Raw genomic sequence first — 19,198 nt, forward strand, 5'->3', positions numbered from 1 at the left:
TCCTCCTCTCCTTCTTTCACCAACAGTAACCCGTTTAACAAAAAGGTACAAGCATGTTTAATTGAGGCATTTCCGTGTTAAGATGCTGTGTGATTGTCTGCATCATCAGGATTGTTGCTGTTATTTGTGGAATTGGGTCGTCATGAAAAGCAGGTAATTAATGTGTGGATTTAATACGGGCTAACAGCTCCCTCTGCTGGCGTCTGTGTGGCATTGCATTTATACCCAATCTTGTTATCGCTCATGTTTTATGAGCTTATTTATGGTTGTACAAGGTGGATTGGACATGTTATGGATACATTGATATTATATATTGATGTCAGGCAGACTCAATGCACTTATGTTTTATTACGTGACAGAAACGATGTAGGGTTTGGACTTTGGTTGCATGTAACACGTTACAAAGTCTACAAGTGCAATGATTTCTGGTGATATTTCTACTATGTATGATCCAGTTTGGGGTCAAGGGTTGCTTGAAAGCAGCAACCGCTGGACACATATTTTGACTCTTTTGTGTGTGTGTGGGGGGGGGGGGGGCGCTCAACTTATCTGCTTTTCAAGGTTAAAAGACTGAAAACACTCAAGACTCTTTTACAGCGGGGCGGCAGCGTGCGCCATTACGGTATCATATCAACATTTATAGAAAAGTATTCATAGTATTGATTCATACAAACACGGCAATAATGCACATCAAATTCATTCATTTCAAAACACAATCATTACAATTAAATATTTTTTTTTAAATTTGCAAATTAAAATTCTAATAGAAGTAAAATATTTCAAAATGAATATTATTATTTGAAATAATAGAAGTTTTACGCTCACATGACGTGTCGCGTGCGGCTAACTCCACATTAGCCGTCAAAGCCGTCAAAGTAAAAAGTTCCGTGTTACAAGGTCTGCGTGTACACGTGACCACCGGAGGGGCGTGGTCTTTGCGTGGCCTTCAATAGCTCCTGACTGACGATGACAATCATTTGCCTTTCGTTTCTCAATATCTGTCCATGAAATATTAATAAGCACACGCCGCGTGTACGTTTAGCAACCCCCCCACCACCCCGGGTCTCGTCCATAGCCGACACCAGGAGTGTGAGCTTTACGTGATGTCAGTGAAGTGAACACGGCAGTGCGGTGCGGCGCGGCGCTCGTTACTTTTCACGTTCGGAGTTCGGAAGACTTTTTCCAAGTTCTTTGATCGAGTCCAATGTTCCCGCAGAAGAAAAAGGTGCAGACTTTGAATCCGCTGCAAAACGCGGGTTTTGTTTCTCAGCTTTTCTTGTGGTGAGTAAGCATGACAAAGCTCAACTAGCTTCATTGTCTTTGCTGACACACTAACCGCTTGCTAGCACTACATAACATTGGATCATCAAGTCCGCTTCTTCCTGTTGCTTCCTGTCGTCGACCTTTGGGATCCTATGGGATCCATTTGACACGTGCTGCCAAAGGGAAACCAACAACTGCACTCCCTCATAAGAAACCTCTACAGCACCTTCTAAATACACCTTTTAACATCATGAGAGCCCTCTAGACATGACATAACACTCCTATAGTCACCTTTACACTCCTATTACCCAATATAGTAGACATCATAAGAGAAAATAAGACATATTCGACATAATAAAGCTGTTTTCCACCTTTTAAATTGACTTTAACATTAGAGCCCTCTAGACATGACATAACACCCCTATAGTCACCTTTACACTCCTATTACCCAATATAGTAGACATCATAAGAGAAAATAAGACATATTGGGCATAATAAACCAGTTTACCACCTTCTAAATATACTTTTTAATATCATTAGAGCTCTGTAGACACAACATAACACCCCTATAGTCACCTTCACACTCCTATTAGTCAATATAGTAGACATCATAAGAGAAAATAAGATATACTGGGCATAATAAACCTGTTTACCAGCTTCTAAATATACTTTTTTAACATCATTAGAGCTCTGTAGACAAGACATAACACCCCTATAGTCACCTTTACACTCCTATTAGTCAATATAGTAGACGTCATAAGAGAAAATAAGACATATTTGACATAATAAAGCTGTTTACTACCTTCTAAATCGACTTTTTAACATCATTAGAGCTCTATAGACACGACATAACATCCCTATAGTCACCTTTACACTCCTATTAGCCAATATAGTAGACATCATAAGAGAAAATAAAACATATTGGCCATAATAAACCTGTTTACCAACTTGTAAATATACTTTTTAACATCATTAGAGCTCTGTAGACACGACATAACACCCCTATAGTCACCTTTACACTCCTATTAGTCAATATAGTAGACGTCATAAGAGAAAATAAGACATATTTGACATAATAAAGCTGTTTACCACCTTCTAAATTGACTTTTTAACATCATTAGAGCCCTCTAGACATGACATAACACCCCTATAGTCACCTTTACACTCCTAGATGTTATCATCCTGACTTTTCTCAACGCCTCATATTTGCATTTGACCTCTTATGCTTGGAAATGTTTCATTTATGCTTAAATGTGCATCAAGTGGAATCTTTGCATGGCGATGTAACCGTGTTCGCTAGCTCGGACACGTGTAGTTAGCATGTGAGAGGTTCAGACACGTCAACATGTCTTAACTAAAGCTCTTGTGCTTGCCTCTGTTGTTTTTTTGTTTTTTTTTATCGGCATCTTTTCATGTTCTTTTGGTGAACAACACAAAGTCGCTGCTAATCTAAAGCCGTTTAGCCGAGCGCCGTGTTTTACGTCACAAGGTCATATAAACGAGCAAGTCACACCGTGTTTACCTTTGGTGAGTCTGTCTGGGAGCCATATTTTTTCCCGCGAGTTTTTTAGTTCCTTAGCACCCGACCCTTAACCCTTAGCGCCCTAACCTAACCCCTAGCTCTAACCCTTGGCCGCCTAAGCCCTAAGGTGTTGTAACATGTATGAAGGTATATGCATGGGATGGGTCCCTACAGTAACGCAGTGGAAGCGTGCCCCCCAATGGGGACGGCATCCCTGTTAGTAATTTTTGGCAGCGGTTAGCCATTGGCGGCGTGTTAGCGCTGAAGCACAGAAGCGTTAAATCCCAACACAAAGAAAACGGCAAACACACTCAGGCTGCTAATTGCCAGCTCGGCTGGACATCCGCCCTCAAGAACCACCCCAGATACCTAAGCTTCTCTTGGAACACCCCCCTCCTCTTGTTCTACATGACCTTCACTTTTCCAACACACACGCACACTCCAAGAACCTCCTACATGACGTACAGACCAAAATAATCCAAAAAGTCAACTCTTAAATCTTCCCTTGGGACAAAAGAACTAAAACTGGTCTCTCCGAAAACCTTTATTTTCATTCATTTTCTACCACTTATCCTCACGGGGGTGCTGGAGCCTATCCCAGGGGTACACCCTGGACTGGTGGCCAGCCAATCACAGGGCACATATAGACAAACAACCATTCACACTCACATTCATACCTATGGACAATTTGGAGTCGCTAATTAACCTAGCATGTTTTTTTTTGGAATGTGGGAGGAAACCGGAGTACCCGGAGAAAACCCACGCATGCACGGGGAGAAAATGCAAACTCCACACAGAGATGGCCGAGGGTGGAATTGAACTCGGGTCTCCTAGCTGTGAGGTCTGCGGGCTAACCACTCGTCCACCGTGCAGCCCACCTTTATTATTACTCCCTTTATATTCCCTTTATTCCCACAGTATGATGACTTTATTCCTACAGTACGGCATGTATGATATATGTTGCAGCTGGCTCCGCCCCCTGCTGCAACTGGGACGCAAGCGAAGGTTGGAGGAAAGCGACTTGTACACCCTTCTTCCCCAAGATGGAGCACACTTGTTGGGACAAGACCTCCAAAGGTACTCGTCTCCTTTCTTCACGTTAGAAGCCACGCTAGACTTCCGAACCTTCTTACACTTCCTCATTCTTTATGTACATACACACATACATACATACTGTATATACGTATACACATACATACTGTATATACTTACATACATACATACACACATACATAGAATATAGCCATACAGTGTAAAAAAACATTGGTCAATTTATTCCTAATTATTATTATTGCATTATTGTAATAGTTATTCTTAGTATTTTATTTAACGAGTTATTATTAATGAATTAGTGATAGTACCCTTGGTATGCCAGCATGAGGATGATGAGGATGATGATGTTTTGCAGGTGTTGGGATGTGGAGGTAAAAAAGGCCACCAAGGAGCTGCGGAAGCCCAAACTCAGCAAAGTCCTGATCAGGTGCTACGGGAAGTCCTACGTAGCCGCCGGACTCTTTGCATTCTCACTGGTACGATATCATCATCATCATCATCATCATCACAGTCAGTCAGTGTGACCTCCTTAATCGCTCCTCCAAACACACTCCTCCCAAAACACCTCCGTCATCATCCCCTTCCTCAGGCTGTACCTCCTACCCGACCAAGCCTACCCTACTTTAGCCTAGCTTAGCCTACCCAAGCCTACCCTGTTCTAGCCTAGCCAAGCCAACCCTACCCGAGCCTACCCTACTCTAGCCTAGCCTAGCTTAGCCACACTGCACTTCCTTCCTTTCACATCCCATCATCATATACCACCACCACTACTACTACAACTAATATTAATATTACTATTACTACAACTACTACTATGCCAATACACTCATACCGCTACTACTAACTACTAACTACTACTACTACAATGCCAATACACTCATAGTATTGGGAATAGAGGGTATTTTTATTGTTGGGTATTGGGTATTTTTATGGGAATAGAGTGGTATTGTTATGGGAATAAAGTGGTATTGTTATGGGAATAATATGGTATTTTTATGGGAATAAAGTGACACTATAATGGGAATAAAGTGGTATTGTTTTGGGAATAATGTGCTACTTTTAAGAGAGTACAGTGGTATTGTAATAGGAATAAAGTGACAGTATAATGGGAATACGGTGACAGTATAATGGGAATAAAGTGGTATTGTTTTGGGAATAATGTGGTATTTTTATGGGAATAATGTGGTATTGTTATGGGAATAAAGTGCTCCTTTTATGAGAGTACAATGGTATTGTAATAGGAATAAAGTGACAGTATAATGGGAATACGGTGACAGTGTAATGGGAATAAAGTGGTATTGTTTTGGGAATAATGTGGTATTGTTATGGGAATAAAGTGCTACTTTTAAGAGAGTACAGTGGTATTGTAATGGGAATAAAGTGACAGCGTAATGGGAATACGGTGACAGTATAATGGGAATACAGTGACAGTGTCCTAGGAAAAAGTGTTCTTATTCCGGGAATGTTATGATGCAGTATGAATATGATGAGCTGCAGAAGGAAGGTGGTGTTTTTGGGGCCAGGCTGTTTACGTGCATAGCAGCAGGAATGCTACCTAGCAGGATGCTAATTGCCACTGGCACATGCCTATTTGCTGCTTCTGCTCCGCTAAGCACTGACATGCAGCACATAACGGCCTCCTACGACCTATGCCCTGACGTCTTCCATTCCCAATGTGCCTGAAGGGGCCTCCTGGCCTCGGTCTTGGAGTAAAATGATAAACAATCTTTGTGCAAATGTTTTGGCCATGACACAAATGAAGAATGAAAAATGATCCAAGAATCACATTTATCGGGTAAATATGCAATATTCTTCTCTTGGCTGAAATGCTTGGGTTCCCCCGACCACGCCTACTATGTTGCCATTGGTCAGTGGTGGCCAACCAACCTGTACAGACACGCCCCCTTCAGGCGATTAGGTGCTCATGGTTATCAGCAGCAGTAAATAACTGGGTACTGGATAGTGGATACTGGGTACTGGGTAGTGGATAGTGGATACTGGGCACTGGGTACTGGATAGTGGATACTGGGCACTGCGTACAGGATACTGGGCATTGCGTACAGGATACTGGGTACTGGATAGTGGATACTGGGCACTGGATACTGGGCACTGGGTACTGGATACTGGGTACTGGATAGTGGATACTGGGCACTGGATAGTGGATACTGGATACTGGGCACTGGATACTGGGCACTGCGTACTGGATACTGGGCACTGGGTACTGGATAGTGGATACTGGGCACTGGGTACTGCGTACTGGATACTGGGCACTGGGTACTGGCTACTGGATAGTGGATACTGGGCACTGGATACTGGGTACTGGATAGTGGATATTGGGCACTGGGCACTTCGTACTGGATACTGGGCACTGGATAATGGATAATGGATACTGGGTACTGGATATTGGGCACTGCGTACTGGGTACTGGGTACTGGATAGTGGATGTTGGGCACTGGGTACTGGGCACTGGATGCTGGATACTGGATATTGGGTAATGACTATTGGATGTTCGATATTGGATACTGGGAAATGGATACTGGATAATGGATAATGATATTGGATATTGGGTGATGGCCATTAGTTATTGGATACTGGGCACTGGATAGTGGGTACTGGATAGTGGATGTTCGATATTGGATACTGGGTACTGGATAGTGGATATTGGGCACTGGGTACGCGTTGCAGAAGCTGTGATGAGACATAGGAGCGAGCATGGATGATACCGTATGACACGTCCAGGCTGCACATGTTGCATCATGCTTTGCTTTTTCTTTTCCAGGAAGCAATTAAAGTCATCCAGCCGCTCCTGCTGGGGAAAATCCTGGTCTTCTTTGAGAATTACGACCCGGATGACCGCCGTGGCGTTCAGGTGGCGTACCTATGCGCCGCTGGCATGTGCCTATCCACTTTTGCTCTCACGCTCCTCCAGCACGTCTACTACTACTTAGTGCAAAGAATGGGCATGAAGATGAGAGTGGCCGTGTGTCACGTCATCTACTGCAAGGTCAGTCTGGATGACACGCTCCTCCATAATGCTGACATCTACTTCCTCCATGTCTCTGTGGCTCTCTGCAGGCCCTTCGCCTCAGCAGCCAAGCCATGGGACACACCACCACGGGACAAATCGTTAACCTCCTCTCCAACGACATCAACCGCTTTGATGAGGTCAATGTTTCACATGAGATGATGCCTTTTATCTCCAAACACACACACACACACAATGCAGAGAAGACCATTTGACAGCTCTGACGGGATTTAAAATGAGCCTTCATGTTAAAACATATCTGCAAAGAAGTCACACTCATAATCCTAGCAAGGAAGGGCGCCCTCTGCTGGTTGATGCTGAGTACATCAAGCCATGCTGCTTCTATCGCTGCGAGACCGCAACACATGACAGCTTGGAATGCCCAGACGGGGTGTGAACTCTTCCTACTACATTTCTGGAATGTATAGAAAACAAGCCGCAGAAACTAACTCGCTCAAAAGCGTTAACCCATAAGTAGCCTGGCTGTGTCCCCAAAATGTCAGCAGGTAAGCTAGCTCATTTGCTAAAGCTTATTTCTTGCCACAAGAGCTCATTTTATCTCTATGTAACAAATGTAATGCTTTCATAAGATATCAAATATTACAATTGACCTCGTCTGACTATATTTCTGGTATTATTTCATAGAAAAAAAAATAGCTACAGAAACTAGCTAGCTTGTAGCCTTTTCTCATAAGAAGCCACACTCTCCCTAAAATGGCGGTGTAGCAGGTAAGCTAGCTCATTTCCTAAAGCTTAGATTTTGCCACAAAACCTCATTTTAGATCCATGTAACAAATGTAATGCTTTCATAGGATATCAAATGTTACAATTCACCTCGTCTGACTATATTTCTGGTATTATTTCATAGAAAAAAAAACTAGCTACAGAAACTAGCTAGCTTGTAGCCTTTTCTCATAAGAAGCCACACAGTCGCCAAAATGGTGGTGTAGCAGGTAAGCTAGCGCATTTCGTAAAGCTTAGATTTTGCCACAAAACTTCATTTTAGATCCATGTAACAAATGTAATGCTTTTATTAGATATCAAATATTACAATTCACCTTGTCTGACTATATTTCTGGTATTATTTCATAGAAAAAAAATAGCTACAGAAACTAACCAGTTTGTAGCCTTTTCTTATAAGAAGCCACACTGTCCCCAAAATGGCGGTGTAGCAGGTAAGCTAGCTCATTTCCTAAAGCTTAGATTTTGCCACAAAACCTCATTTTAGATCCATGTAACAACCGTAATGCTCTAATAGGATGTCAGATATTATAATTCAGCTATTCCTACTATATTTCTGGAATGATTTCATAGACAACTAGCTAAAGATGCCATCTAGCTTGTAGCCTTAGGCAATAAGAAGCCATGGTATGTCCCCAAAATGGCGGTGTGTCATCAGGTAAGCTAGCCCATTTCCAAAAGCTTAGATATTTTACCATGAAATCTCATTGTAGATCTATGGAATAATGCTTTAATAGGGTGTGAAATATTACAATTCAGCTCTTTCTACTGTATTTCTTCAGGGGTTGCAAATGAAAATATGGAACAAGTTGGCTGATGCTGTATTTGTTTGTTGTAGATTACGCTCAATCTCCACTACCTGTGGATCGGGCCGCTCCAAGCAGCCGTGATCATCACGTTCCTTTGGTATGAGATCGGACCGTCCTGTCTTGGTGGCGTGGCCGTCCTGGCCTTGCTGATTCCTGTGCAGACGTGGTTTGGGAAGCTCTTTGGGATCTTCAGGTGAGTCACGCGGACGTCTGTCGTTTCGCCCGCTCCGAGTGAATGATTCTTCCATGCAGGAGTAAAACAGCGGTTCTGACTGACCGTCGAATCCGCATCATGAATGAAGTGGTGTCTGGCATCAGGGTCATCAAGATGTACGCCTGGGAAAAACCTTTCTCTGCTCTCGTCACAGAGTCCAGGAGGTAAAACACCACGTTTTTCCTCAGTTTATTCACCCAAAGTAGTGACATTTTTTTCTCATCTACATCAACTGTCTTCCTGTACATGTTCAGGAAGGAAATCAGCCAGATCATGAAGAGCTCCTATTTACGAGGACTCAACATGGCGTCCTTCTTCGCCAGCAGTAAGATTGTGGTCTTTGTGACCTTCGCTGTGTACGCGGCGCTGGGCAACAGCATCAGCGCGAGCCGAGTGTTTGTCACCGTGTCCCTGTACGGAACCATCAAGCTCACGATCACGCTCTTCTTCCCGCTGGCCATCGAAAAACTGTCAGAGACCATTGTCAGCATTCGCAGGATCAAGGTAACGCTCATTAGCCACCTTGTGAGCGTCTATGCGAGCATATTTCCACAGGACCTTATAATCAGCTGTCAGGACTAGCTATGAACATGGCTAAAAATGATACTGTGCTAATGTTAACATGCTGGCATGTCAACATTAGTATGCTAGCATGTAGTAATAGTTTAGCTAAATGGCTAAAAATGATAATATGCTAACATTAGCATGCTAACACCTAAAAGAGTCTTTGTATAAGTGTCTACCGATGAAAACGGATACTACTATACTAATGTTAACATGCAAACGTTGCATGATAACAGCTAACACCTAGCATAAGAGTGGTGTTTAGCTAGTGTCTAGCTATGAAAATGAATAAAAATGGTATTATGCATGGTTAGCATGCTAGCAATGTAACTAGCAATGTAACATGCCACCATTAGTATGCCAACATGTAGCTAAATAGTGCAGAGTGCTTATATATGTGTCTAGCTATGAAAATGGCTAAAAATACAATTATGCTAATGTTAGCATGCTAACACCTAAAAGGGTTTTATACAGAGACCACCTGTGAAAACAGCTAAAAATGCTACTATGCTAATGTTAACATGCTAGCAATGCGAACAAGCCAATGTTAGCATGCTAACACCTAGTATGATAGTGTTGAAATAGTATGATGATGTTAGCATGCAAGCAATGCTTATATGCTAATGACGAATGAAGTTATTTTTGGGAATGAAGTCATAGTATTAGGAGAAGCTGATGGCGGGTGTTGGGCTATCAATCCATTTATCCATCCTTCCAGAATTTCCTCCTGCTGGATGAAATGAAGCGAGGGAAGTTGAGAGTGGAAGAGATGAAGGCGGACTGCATCGAGATGAAGAGTGTGACCTGCTACTGGGACAAGGTGACAGTTTACCTCACTGTATGTACACTTACAGCACGTATGTACATATGTACACGTATGTACTGCAGTCTTGGCTGGGCACGGTCCTTCCATTTCTAAGTTTGGACGTTATTGCCGTAAAATGTTGTACTGTTGTTGTTTTTTTTCTTGGACTTTCCCACTATTTAAAATTTTTACAAATGAATAAGCCTGTCTCTCCCTCCCTTGCAACGCCCTTTCCAGTGTGCAAGACAAGCACAGGGAGAAAGTAAGCAACTGATGTGTGTTGTATGCGTGTATCTGATATGTGTTTTGTGTACACTGGGAGTGAGTGACTTACTGTATTCCCAAGTAACCATGTCCACTAAAAGTCAACTTACATCGCCGTCGTATGTAGACCCAGGCCCTCCTGTAGCTTTAACGTATTAGTTCTATCACTTCTGAAGACAATTGGTGTGGAACAGCATCCCAGAATGGAACACATGATGTTCAACTTGTCATGTCCAATGTGTGCTCCTTTCAGGTCCTGGATGCACCGTCTCTGCAGGACATTACTCTCACTGTGAAGTCACAGCAGCTCCTAGCTATCATTGGTCCAGTGGGGGCCGGAAAGGTACACCCATGATAACATACATAACAGTATTTTACCCCATTTGGTCATAATGGGAGACCTGTTTCCAATATAAAGCTTGCTAATGAGACACCTATTTCCACTATTTCCAAAACCTCCCTCCCCCCTTTTTCGCCAGTCTACCCTACTGAGCGCCATCCTGGGTGAGCTGCCCCATGAGAGCGGAACAATGACGGTCAGAGGTCAAGTCAACTATGCATCCCAGCAGCCCTGGGTATTCCCGGGAACCATCCGTAGTAACATCCTCTTTGGTAGAGTGCTGAATCAGCAGAAATATGAACAAGTCCTACGGGCCTGCGCTCTGAAGAAGGTGAATTGCTTGTCAGAGAAATGCCAACACAAAATACATTAGCATGCATGCTAATGTTTGCATTAGCATAGTACCATTTTTAGCCATTTTCAGACGTAGTCACTTATATAAAGACTGCTAGGTGTTAGCATGTTAACATTAGCACATTAGCATTGCTAACATTAGCATTGCATAAACAGTTAGCACTAATTAATGCACAGTTAGCATTATGTTACATGTTAGCATGCTAACATTAGCATAGTAGCATTTTTAGCCACTTTCAGAGCAACTCCGTAATCAGGAAAAAGCCGAAAGAAAACAAACACATATATAAAGCACTATTATGTTAGCATTGCTAGCATGCTAGCATTAGCATAGTAGCATTTGTATCCATTGTCATTCATAGACCCCGATATAAAGGCTTAGTGTAACCCGCCTGCTTCACACCGGCTCCTCCCTTGTGGGCTGAGACAAGGTGACAAGTTAAGTCGCTTGTGTTTGGAGCGCAGGACCTGGAGCTATTCCCGGAGGGAGACCAGACCCTCATCGGGGACAAGGGAGGCACCCTCAGCGGGGGGCAGAGGGCTCGCATCAACCTGGCTAGGTGAGAGGATGCTTTTCCCATTTAGACATCAGATTGATAGATACAGTAACATTGAAACAGATAGGATAACCAAGCGTGTGTGTGGTCAGGGCGGTGTATGAAGAAGCGGATATCTACCTCCTGGACGATCCTCTGAGTGCCGTGGATGCTGAGGTTGGGAAGTATCTGTTTGAGGCGTGAGTGTCAACGCTATACATAACGTTGTTTTTATAGTTTTCTGGGAATATTTGGAAGTGATGTAAAATGACTGCTGATGGGTCTCAGGTGCATCTGTGGGCTGCTGAAGAACAAGTGCCGCATCCTGGTCACGCACCAACTTCAGCATCTGAGGGCAGCCGACCAGATCATGGTGATCAAGGAGGTTGGTGCTGGTGCCGCTCCGTCTCGGGACAACCCAACATGACAAAGTTTTTGCTGTCTCCAAGGGTCACATAATGGCCCAGGGTACATACAGCGAGTTGCAGAGCTCCGGCCTGGACGTGGGCTTCCTGCTGAGGAGCCCGGAGGAACAGGAGCAGCAATGGCGGAACGCAAGCTGCGATGCCGTGTCGCTCGCCAGCCGCAGGACCATTCACTCCAACGCGTCGCACGGCTCCCTCCTGACACCAGAGGGCGCCAGCCATGAACACCTCCCTGTGAGCATCTTCCTGTTTCATTCCTGTGTTGCATCTCAAAACATCATCATAGTGGCCGCCTTTAATCATCTTCACACTTGCTCTTTCTTTACATTCAACAACTATCTCTACTTTCTTCTTGCACATTTCATTACGACTTTATTCCCAGAATATTTTGACTTTATTCCAATAATATTAGGACTTTATTCCCTTAATATTAGGACTTTATTCTTGTAATATTAGGACTTTATTCCCATAATATTAGCACTTCGTTCCTGTAATATGAGGACTTTCTTCCCGTAATATGAGGACTTTATTCCCATAATATTCTGACTTTGTTCCTGTAATATTTTGACCTTATTCCCATAATATTACCACTTCATTCCTGTAATATGAGGACTTTATTCACATAATATTAGAACTTTATTCACATTATTCTGACTTTGTTCCTGTAATATATTTACCTTATTCCTATAATATTATGACTTTATTCCTATAATATTATGACTTTATTCCTGAAATGTTATCATGTTTTCCTTAAGTGAAATTCCAACTTTATTCCTTGTTTGTCACAGTGTGAGGACTTTTCCTAGTCAGATTCCAACGTATTTCTCTTCATATTTAGACTCTGTTGCGGCCATGTTGCAATTTTTGCAGTTGTTTATTGTGATTCTTAGCACTTCTCTGATGAGGTGGTATTTTTAGAGCGCCACATTGGACAGCCGTGATGTAGATGGCAGCCCTTGAGGAGATGTAAGAAGAGGAAGAAGGAAGTAAGAGGAGAGAGAGATTGTATTTTGTGCTGATGTCTTCCAGGCTGACGGCGCGCACGCGTGCGTGGCGGAAGAGGCTCGTGCAGATGGAGACGTGAGCGCTGACATCTATGTCAGGTATTTCACGGCCCATTGCCCCCCCGTGGCCTTGGCAGCTATAGTGCTGCTCAGCGTTGTGGCGGAGGTGAGCGGGTACGACCAGCATGCGGCGCTAGCGGCTCTCACTCTTTGACTATTTGCCAAACAACATAAACATAAGTATACACATAACATTAAACATCATTCTGTTACAGCCTCTTTTTAAAAACACCCAACATACTGTAAGTTGTAAGTTGCTTTATTCTCATATTATAATTACTTAATTCCCATAATATGATTACTTTGTTGCCATAATATTTTTACTTTATTCCTATAATATGATGACTTTATTCCCATTATATAACAACGTTATTCCCATTATGTGATGGGAATATACCAAATGTGCCAAATGTTATTGTGTCATGATATTCCAAGCTGATAAAAAGTGTACTTTTCACTTTTTTTTATGTTTTTTGGTTGTAGTTTTGTTTTGGCTGTTGAATGATGTTGTTGGACCGTGGGGTGGCCATGTTGCCACACTGTGGACACGTGCGGTCCAGCGTTGGAGTGACGAGTGTGTTTTTGTGAGCGCCAGTCACGTTTTGTGGTCTTGTCCCCAGGTTGCTTATATTCTGCAGGACTGGTGGTTGGTGTTGTGGTGAGTCCAGAGTGCGACTCCACACACACACACACACACAGGTGCTAAGTGTGTGTGACGTTGTCGTGTCAGGGCTAGCAAGGAGGCGGCCTCAAACAGCACGGCTGCGAGTGACGAGCGAGGCATCAACGGCACCGCATCCCACGGCGACGCCCGCCTCGGCTTTTACCTGGGCGTCTATTCAGGTCGGTGCAAGGATGCTGGCTGTCTTTCAACTTCACGTCTCCAGCGGCGCCGGCTGTGTTGCCGTGTGTTGCAGGTTTGACCGCCGCCGCCGTGCTCCTGGGCTACACCAGGAGCTTGGTGATCTTTCACGGGCTGGTGAGATCCACTCAGACGCTGCACAATCGCATGTTCAACGCCGTCCTCCGCACGCCCGTCTCCTTCTTTGACCTCAACCCCATAGGTGAACCTCAGCCTCCTCATCATCTTGCCAGGTCACATGTGGCCGCTCTCTTCTGATCTCAGCCTCTGCTTGTTCCCGCCTGCTAGGAAGGATCCTCAACCGCTTCTCCAAGGACATCGGCCAGATGGACTCCATGCTACCCCTCACCTTTGTGGATTTCTACCAGGTCGGCCTCATCGCCCTCACACAGCACACTAGACTTATTTTCACCACATTGTACTTATTTACGATACCATCTCACATGCCAGAAATAAAGCCTCCTCAAAGGTCCAACTGTTAGGGACCTGCTGTAATACAAACATGAGTCAAAGATCCTCTATTTGACAGGAGTGTTGTGATGTATTTAAGGACATAGTGTAAAAAAAAGAAAGCTTGTCAAAATCATAAGAATATGACTTTGTGGGCGGGATTAGGTTTTTTCTGAAGAGGAGATGTTTCGGTAGCTCTTTTGGCAGAATGTGGGCGTGCTAGCGGTGGCGGCTTCCATCATCCCTCACCTCCTCATGTGCATGGCTCCCCTGCTCTTCATCTTCCTCTACCTGCGGCGGTTCTACCTGTCCACATCCCGAGATATCAAGCGTCTGGAGTCCACAGGTACGTGTGGAGGGAGTAATGTCTGACTGATGATTGAATCTGATTGGCCCTCCCCCCTCCGTCCTGCCTTGCAGCCAGGAGTCCGGTCTTGTCCCATCTTTCCTGCTCCCTTCAGGGCCTGTGGAGCATCCGAGCCTTTAGAGCAGAGGAGAGGTTGACCAAAGCCTTTGACTCCCACCAGGACTGTCACTCAGGTTTTTCTCATCACGCCATGGTGGCCCTTTGCTACCTACCTACTTACCTACCTATCAATCTATCACCTAAAAAGTGAAAATACTATGGGAATAAAGTCATAATAATACAGGAATACATTTATGATATTATGGTAATAAAGTCTTGACATTATGGGAATAAATTTATAATGTTATGGGAATAATGTCATAATATGGGAATAAATTGATAATAGGATGGGAATAAAGTCATAATAACATGGGAATAAATTGTAAAAATGATGGCAATAAACCACAATATGTGAATACAGTTATCATATATCATATAGAATATTGCTATGAAATTATATGACTTTATTTTGGAAATAAAGTCTTAACATTACAGGAAGAAGGTGTGTGATATGACACATGTACTGTACTGTATATACTGTAGTAGATCTTAGCATATTTGATGACAATATGAAAGTGTACAGTATGTGGCTGAGAAAGGTGTTGGCCATGCACTGTACTGTATATGTTTATGGTTTATGGATTGATGGTGTTATGGTTGATGTATTTGAGTGAGAGAGTGTGAAGGCCAAGTGGCCGGATGGGGTACTGTGTATACACACGCATGCTATTGTATTGGTGTCGTCGTAGAGGCGTGGTTCCTCTTCCTGATGACCTCCCGCTGGTTTGCGCTGCGTCTGGACAGCATTTGCTCCATCTTTATCGCCGTGGCAACGCTGGGCTGCATCTTGCTGCGAGATGGTGAGGACGTGTTTAGTGATTGGCCTTGCTCCATCCATCATGTGTCCACTAGCACCTGTAGTAGTAGTAGTAGTAGTAGTAGTAGTAGTAGTACACGGTAAAAGTCCAAGGTGCTTGTGCTGTCTGTGTCAGGCTTGGAGGCGGGCCAGGTGGGCCTGGTGCTGACATACGCCGTGACGCTCGTGGGAAACTTCCAGTGGACCGTGAGGCAAAGTGCAGAGTTAGAGAACACGGTATGAATTAACCAGGCTGCTTTGTTTGGTGTTACACTCAAATCATTCCCCCCTCGTGGCCTCAGATGACCTCAGTGGAGAGGGTGGTGGAGTACACAGAGTTAAAGAACGAAGCCCCCTGGGAAACCGCCGAGCGTCCTCCTCCGGATTGGCCTGTACGGGGTCAGGTGACCTTGGAGGGAGTGCATTTGTCGTACGGCGCTGACGGCCCACTCGTCCTCAAGGACATCAGCGCCACCTTCTGCCCTGAGGAGAAGGTGAGATGTTTGCCGTGTGTGGACCAGGAGACCAGGAGACCAGGAGCTTTGCTCAAGGTGTTGTCTGGGTCAGGTGGGCATTGTGGGTCGGACGGGCGCCGGGAAGAGCTCTCTGGTGGCCGCGCTCTTTCGTCTGGCCGAGCCACGAGGGAACATCTACATCGATGGCGTGCTCACCTCCCAGCTGGGCCTGCATGACCTGCGACAAAAGATCTCCATCATACCTCAGGTACAATTAAGTCAGAATATTACAGGAATAAAGTCAGAATATGAGGGGAATAAAGTCATCAGTTTCCAAGATGAAGTTGAAATATTGAAATATTTGAAAAAGTAAAGAAGTTGAACATCTGTAAGCAGTGGAAAATACAGTAGCTTCAAAGTAGGAAGAGCAAAAAGTAGCCATTTTTAGCAATTGTTAGCATGTTTGACACAAACAGGAAGTCAGGTGTAGATGCTAGTCGTGCGTTTGTGTGTGAGCCAGGACCCGGTGCTGTTTAGCGATTCTGTGAGGAAGAACCTGGACCCGTTCCAGCAGCACATGGACGCTGATCTGTGGAAAGCTCTGGAGCTGGCAAGTGTCTCCTCGCTCAGTGCCCACGGACCGCTCGTCCTGACCTGACGCCCGCCCCCTGTTCCACCCGAAGGTCCAGCTGAAGAGCACGGTGGAGGATCTTCCTGCAAAGTTAGACACGGTCCTGGCAGAGTGCGGCTCCAACTTCAGCGTGGGCCAGAGGCAGCTGGTGTGTCTGGCCAGGGCCGTTCTCACCAAGAACCGCATCCTGGTCATCGACGAGGCCACGGCCAATGTGGACCCCAGGTGCCTGGTCGGGACGGAGCAGCGGGACTGCAGTGGCTGGCGGAGGCTAATTTAGGATGTTTGTCTGTGGCAGGACGGACCAGCTGATCCAACAAACCATCCGGCAGGAGTTCCGACATTGCACCGTGTTCACCATCGCTCACCGACTCCACACCATCATCGACAGCGACCGCATCCTGGTCAGTTTCTTTCTTAACAGCGACTGCTTCCTGATAAGATGACCAAAGAAAAAAAAGACATTATCACTTTATTCCAATAATATGAAAAAAACAAAGTGTGATGTGTGTGTCTGCGTGTGAGATGCTGGCAGGTGCTGGATGAAGGTCGGATCCAAGAGTTGGGTCGTCCATTGGAGCTCCTCCAGAAGAAAGACGGTGCTCTGCACAGACTGGTTCAGCAGTTGGGTCCCACGGAGGCCGAGGCTTTGTTGGCGTCGGCCAAGCAGGTGAGCTGCAGTGTGGTCTCATGACACGTCCATCCACGTCTAACTGCGCGTCTGCATGCCCACCACGCCAAGGCCGCCGAGGCCACCTGATGGGCACACCTGGAGGGAACCATCCTTGGAGTTCCTGCAGGAGCCACGCTAACTTAGTCAGCTTTGATGACTGCTCATCCTCATACTCAGGACTTTTGGAGGTCAGTGTTATTTCTGACTTTCTTCTAAATATACCTTTGTACTCCACATAGTTGAAAGTATCGTCATCACAGCTACCGTACAAACTCTCGTGGTGTACAAGCAGGAGCACAATTCCTCTGGCGACTAGATGTCAGTCGTGTTACTGTAATATTGGTTAAGACACACCAGCACCATCGTCTACTCTACTTGCGTGTTGGAGTGTAAAAGTGACTATGGGGGTGTTATTTCATGTCTACAGGGCTCTAATAATGTTAATAAAACATATTTACAAGTGGTAAACAGCTTTACTGTGCCTTATATGTCTTATTTTCTTTTAGGATGTCGACTATATTGGGTCAGAGGAGAGTAAATGTGACTATAGGGGTGTTATGTCATGTTTAGAGGGCTCTAATGATGTTTAAACGTTTATTTAGAAGGTGGTAAACAGGTTTTAGTACGAAAATATTGCATTTGTAAATGAGTATGCACGTATCACGGTCGTGTGTGGAAGCAATGAAGCGCCATCATGGAGGCATGCTGTCCTGTGATTGGCTGCTTGTTTGCATGTGACCCATCCTCCAACCTAAAACCTGTCAAGGTACTCCATTTTCAAGATGAGGTGCACCGAGTCAAATGTTCTTTTTTTTTTGCACTGTCCAATCCTAAAAAACAGATCAAAAGACAAGCATACAAAGTCTCTTAACAAAACAAAAACTAAATTGAACCCACTGCAGCAGAAATTTAACAAAAATGATGTCCAGATATTTAAAGAGAAAATGAAGAGCAGCCCTGGGATAGACTCCAGCCTCGTATGACCCTGATGATTGGCATCATGAACAGTGTAGAACGTGCCTTCCTTACACGACGTCATTTTGGGGACACACATTGGCTTCCTATGGGTTGTAGGCTGTTTTCTATGAATTCATTCAGGGAATATAGTAAAAAGAATTTAACTGTAATATATGAAACTTTATTACAACATTACACTTCAGCTCTCTTGGTACAAAAAAGCTTTTTGAAATGAGCTAGCTTACCTACTGACACGCCGCCATTTTGGGGACACACCATGGCTTCTTATGGGTTTAAGCTATTACAGCTAGCTAGTTTCTGTAGCTTGTTTTGTATGAATTCATTGCAGAAATATAGTTAGAAGAGGTGAATTGTAATATGTGCCACACTATTAAATAATTAGACTTGTTATATGGATTTAAAGTGAGCTCTCATCATACAAAAATAAGAATTTGGAAATGAGCGAGCCTCCCTGACACGCCACCATTTTGGAGCCACATCAGGGCTTATTATATCAATGCTAAAAGCTAGCTACTTTCTGTAGTTTGTTTTCTATGAATTCATAGATGAAATATAGTATGAAGAGGTGAATTGTCATATGTGCCATTAACACTTATTATAATTGCTATGTGGATTCAAAATGACCTTTTTAATAGTAAAAAAAAAACATTTTATGGAAATGAGATAGAGCTGACATACTGCCATTTTGGGGAAGCACAGTCACATGACAACCGCTCCTGTCTTAATGGATTCATGTCGGTAGTGAATATTGATTTTTTTCTTGATTTGATTGACTTTAGCTGGCTTATGCTGATGAATGGATAAAGTGGTGGTGATTTCAAGTGACAATCCTTTCTGCTGGCTCGCCTTTCAATGAAGTGGATGAGCCTGCAGGGGGCGGAGCCTGTGTCAGTAGAGGCGTCATTGTG

At 44.2% G+C, this 19,198-nt stretch overlaps 1 protein-coding gene across 3 annotated transcripts; it reads left to right on the forward strand.

Annotated features, from left to right (window-relative positions):
• The first annotated feature begins 614 nt into the window (after positions 1-614).
• LOC131137645 (ATP-binding cassette sub-family C member 4-like) lies at positions 615-18,325 on the forward strand. 3 transcript variants are annotated; one of them, XR_009131955.1, is made up of 31 exons: positions 615-1,281; positions 3,752-3,862; positions 4,194-4,314; positions 6,618-6,842; positions 6,914-7,003; positions 8,443-8,606; positions 8,666-8,791; positions 8,882-9,131; positions 9,910-10,011; positions 10,514-10,603; positions 10,740-10,931; positions 11,420-11,514; positions 11,604-11,690; positions 11,779-11,875; positions 11,940-12,149; positions 12,945-13,085; positions 13,600-13,637; positions 13,710-13,822; positions 13,897-14,043; positions 14,130-14,209; positions 14,487-14,637; positions 14,712-14,831; positions 15,447-15,557; positions 15,690-15,790; positions 15,856-16,047; positions 16,121-16,276; positions 16,529-16,618; positions 16,692-16,864; positions 16,938-17,043; positions 17,165-17,309; positions 17,382-17,404. XR_009131955.1 is itself a non-coding variant. In XM_058085830.1 (31 exons), exons 1-31 carry the CDS (start codon positions 1,205-1,207, stop codon positions 17,397-17,399), a joined length of 3,897 nt encoding a protein of 1,298 aa, XP_057941813.1. In that variant the 5' UTR covers positions 618-1,204; the 3' UTR covers positions 17,400-18,325. The 3 variants fall into 3 exon arrangements, 2 of the variants coding, with proteins under 2 accessions (XP_057941813.1, XP_057941812.1); XM_058085830.1 differs by having other exon boundaries at positions 618-1,281; positions 11,779-11,863; positions 17,175-17,309; positions 17,382-18,325; XM_058085829.1 differs by having other exon boundaries at positions 619-1,281; positions 17,175-17,309; positions 17,382-18,323.
• Positions 18,326-19,198: the final 873 nt, after the last annotated feature.

This window comes from Doryrhamphus excisus, chromosome 10 (genome assembly GCF_030265055.1).
Source record: "Doryrhamphus excisus isolate RoL2022-K1 chromosome 10, RoL_Dexc_1.0, whole genome shotgun sequence".
NCBI lineage: Eukaryota > Metazoa > Chordata > Actinopteri > Syngnathiformes > Syngnathidae > Doryrhamphus > Doryrhamphus excisus.

Bases quoted from the DNA above. Each gene is read 5' to 3' on its own strand.
- LOC131137645 (XM_058085829.1), top strand. From the start codon at position 1,205: ATGTTCCCGCAGAAGAAAAAGGTGCAGACTTTGAATCCGCTGCAAAAC. The intron at 9,132-9,909 runs GTAACGCTCATT...CCATCCTTCCAG, and splicing joins TCAGCATTCGCAGGATCAAG to AATTTCCTCCTGCTGGATGA. The intron at 16,865-16,937 runs GTGCCTGGTCGG...TGTCTGTGGCAG, and splicing joins ACGGCCAATGTGGACCCCAG to GACGGACCAGCTGATCCAAC.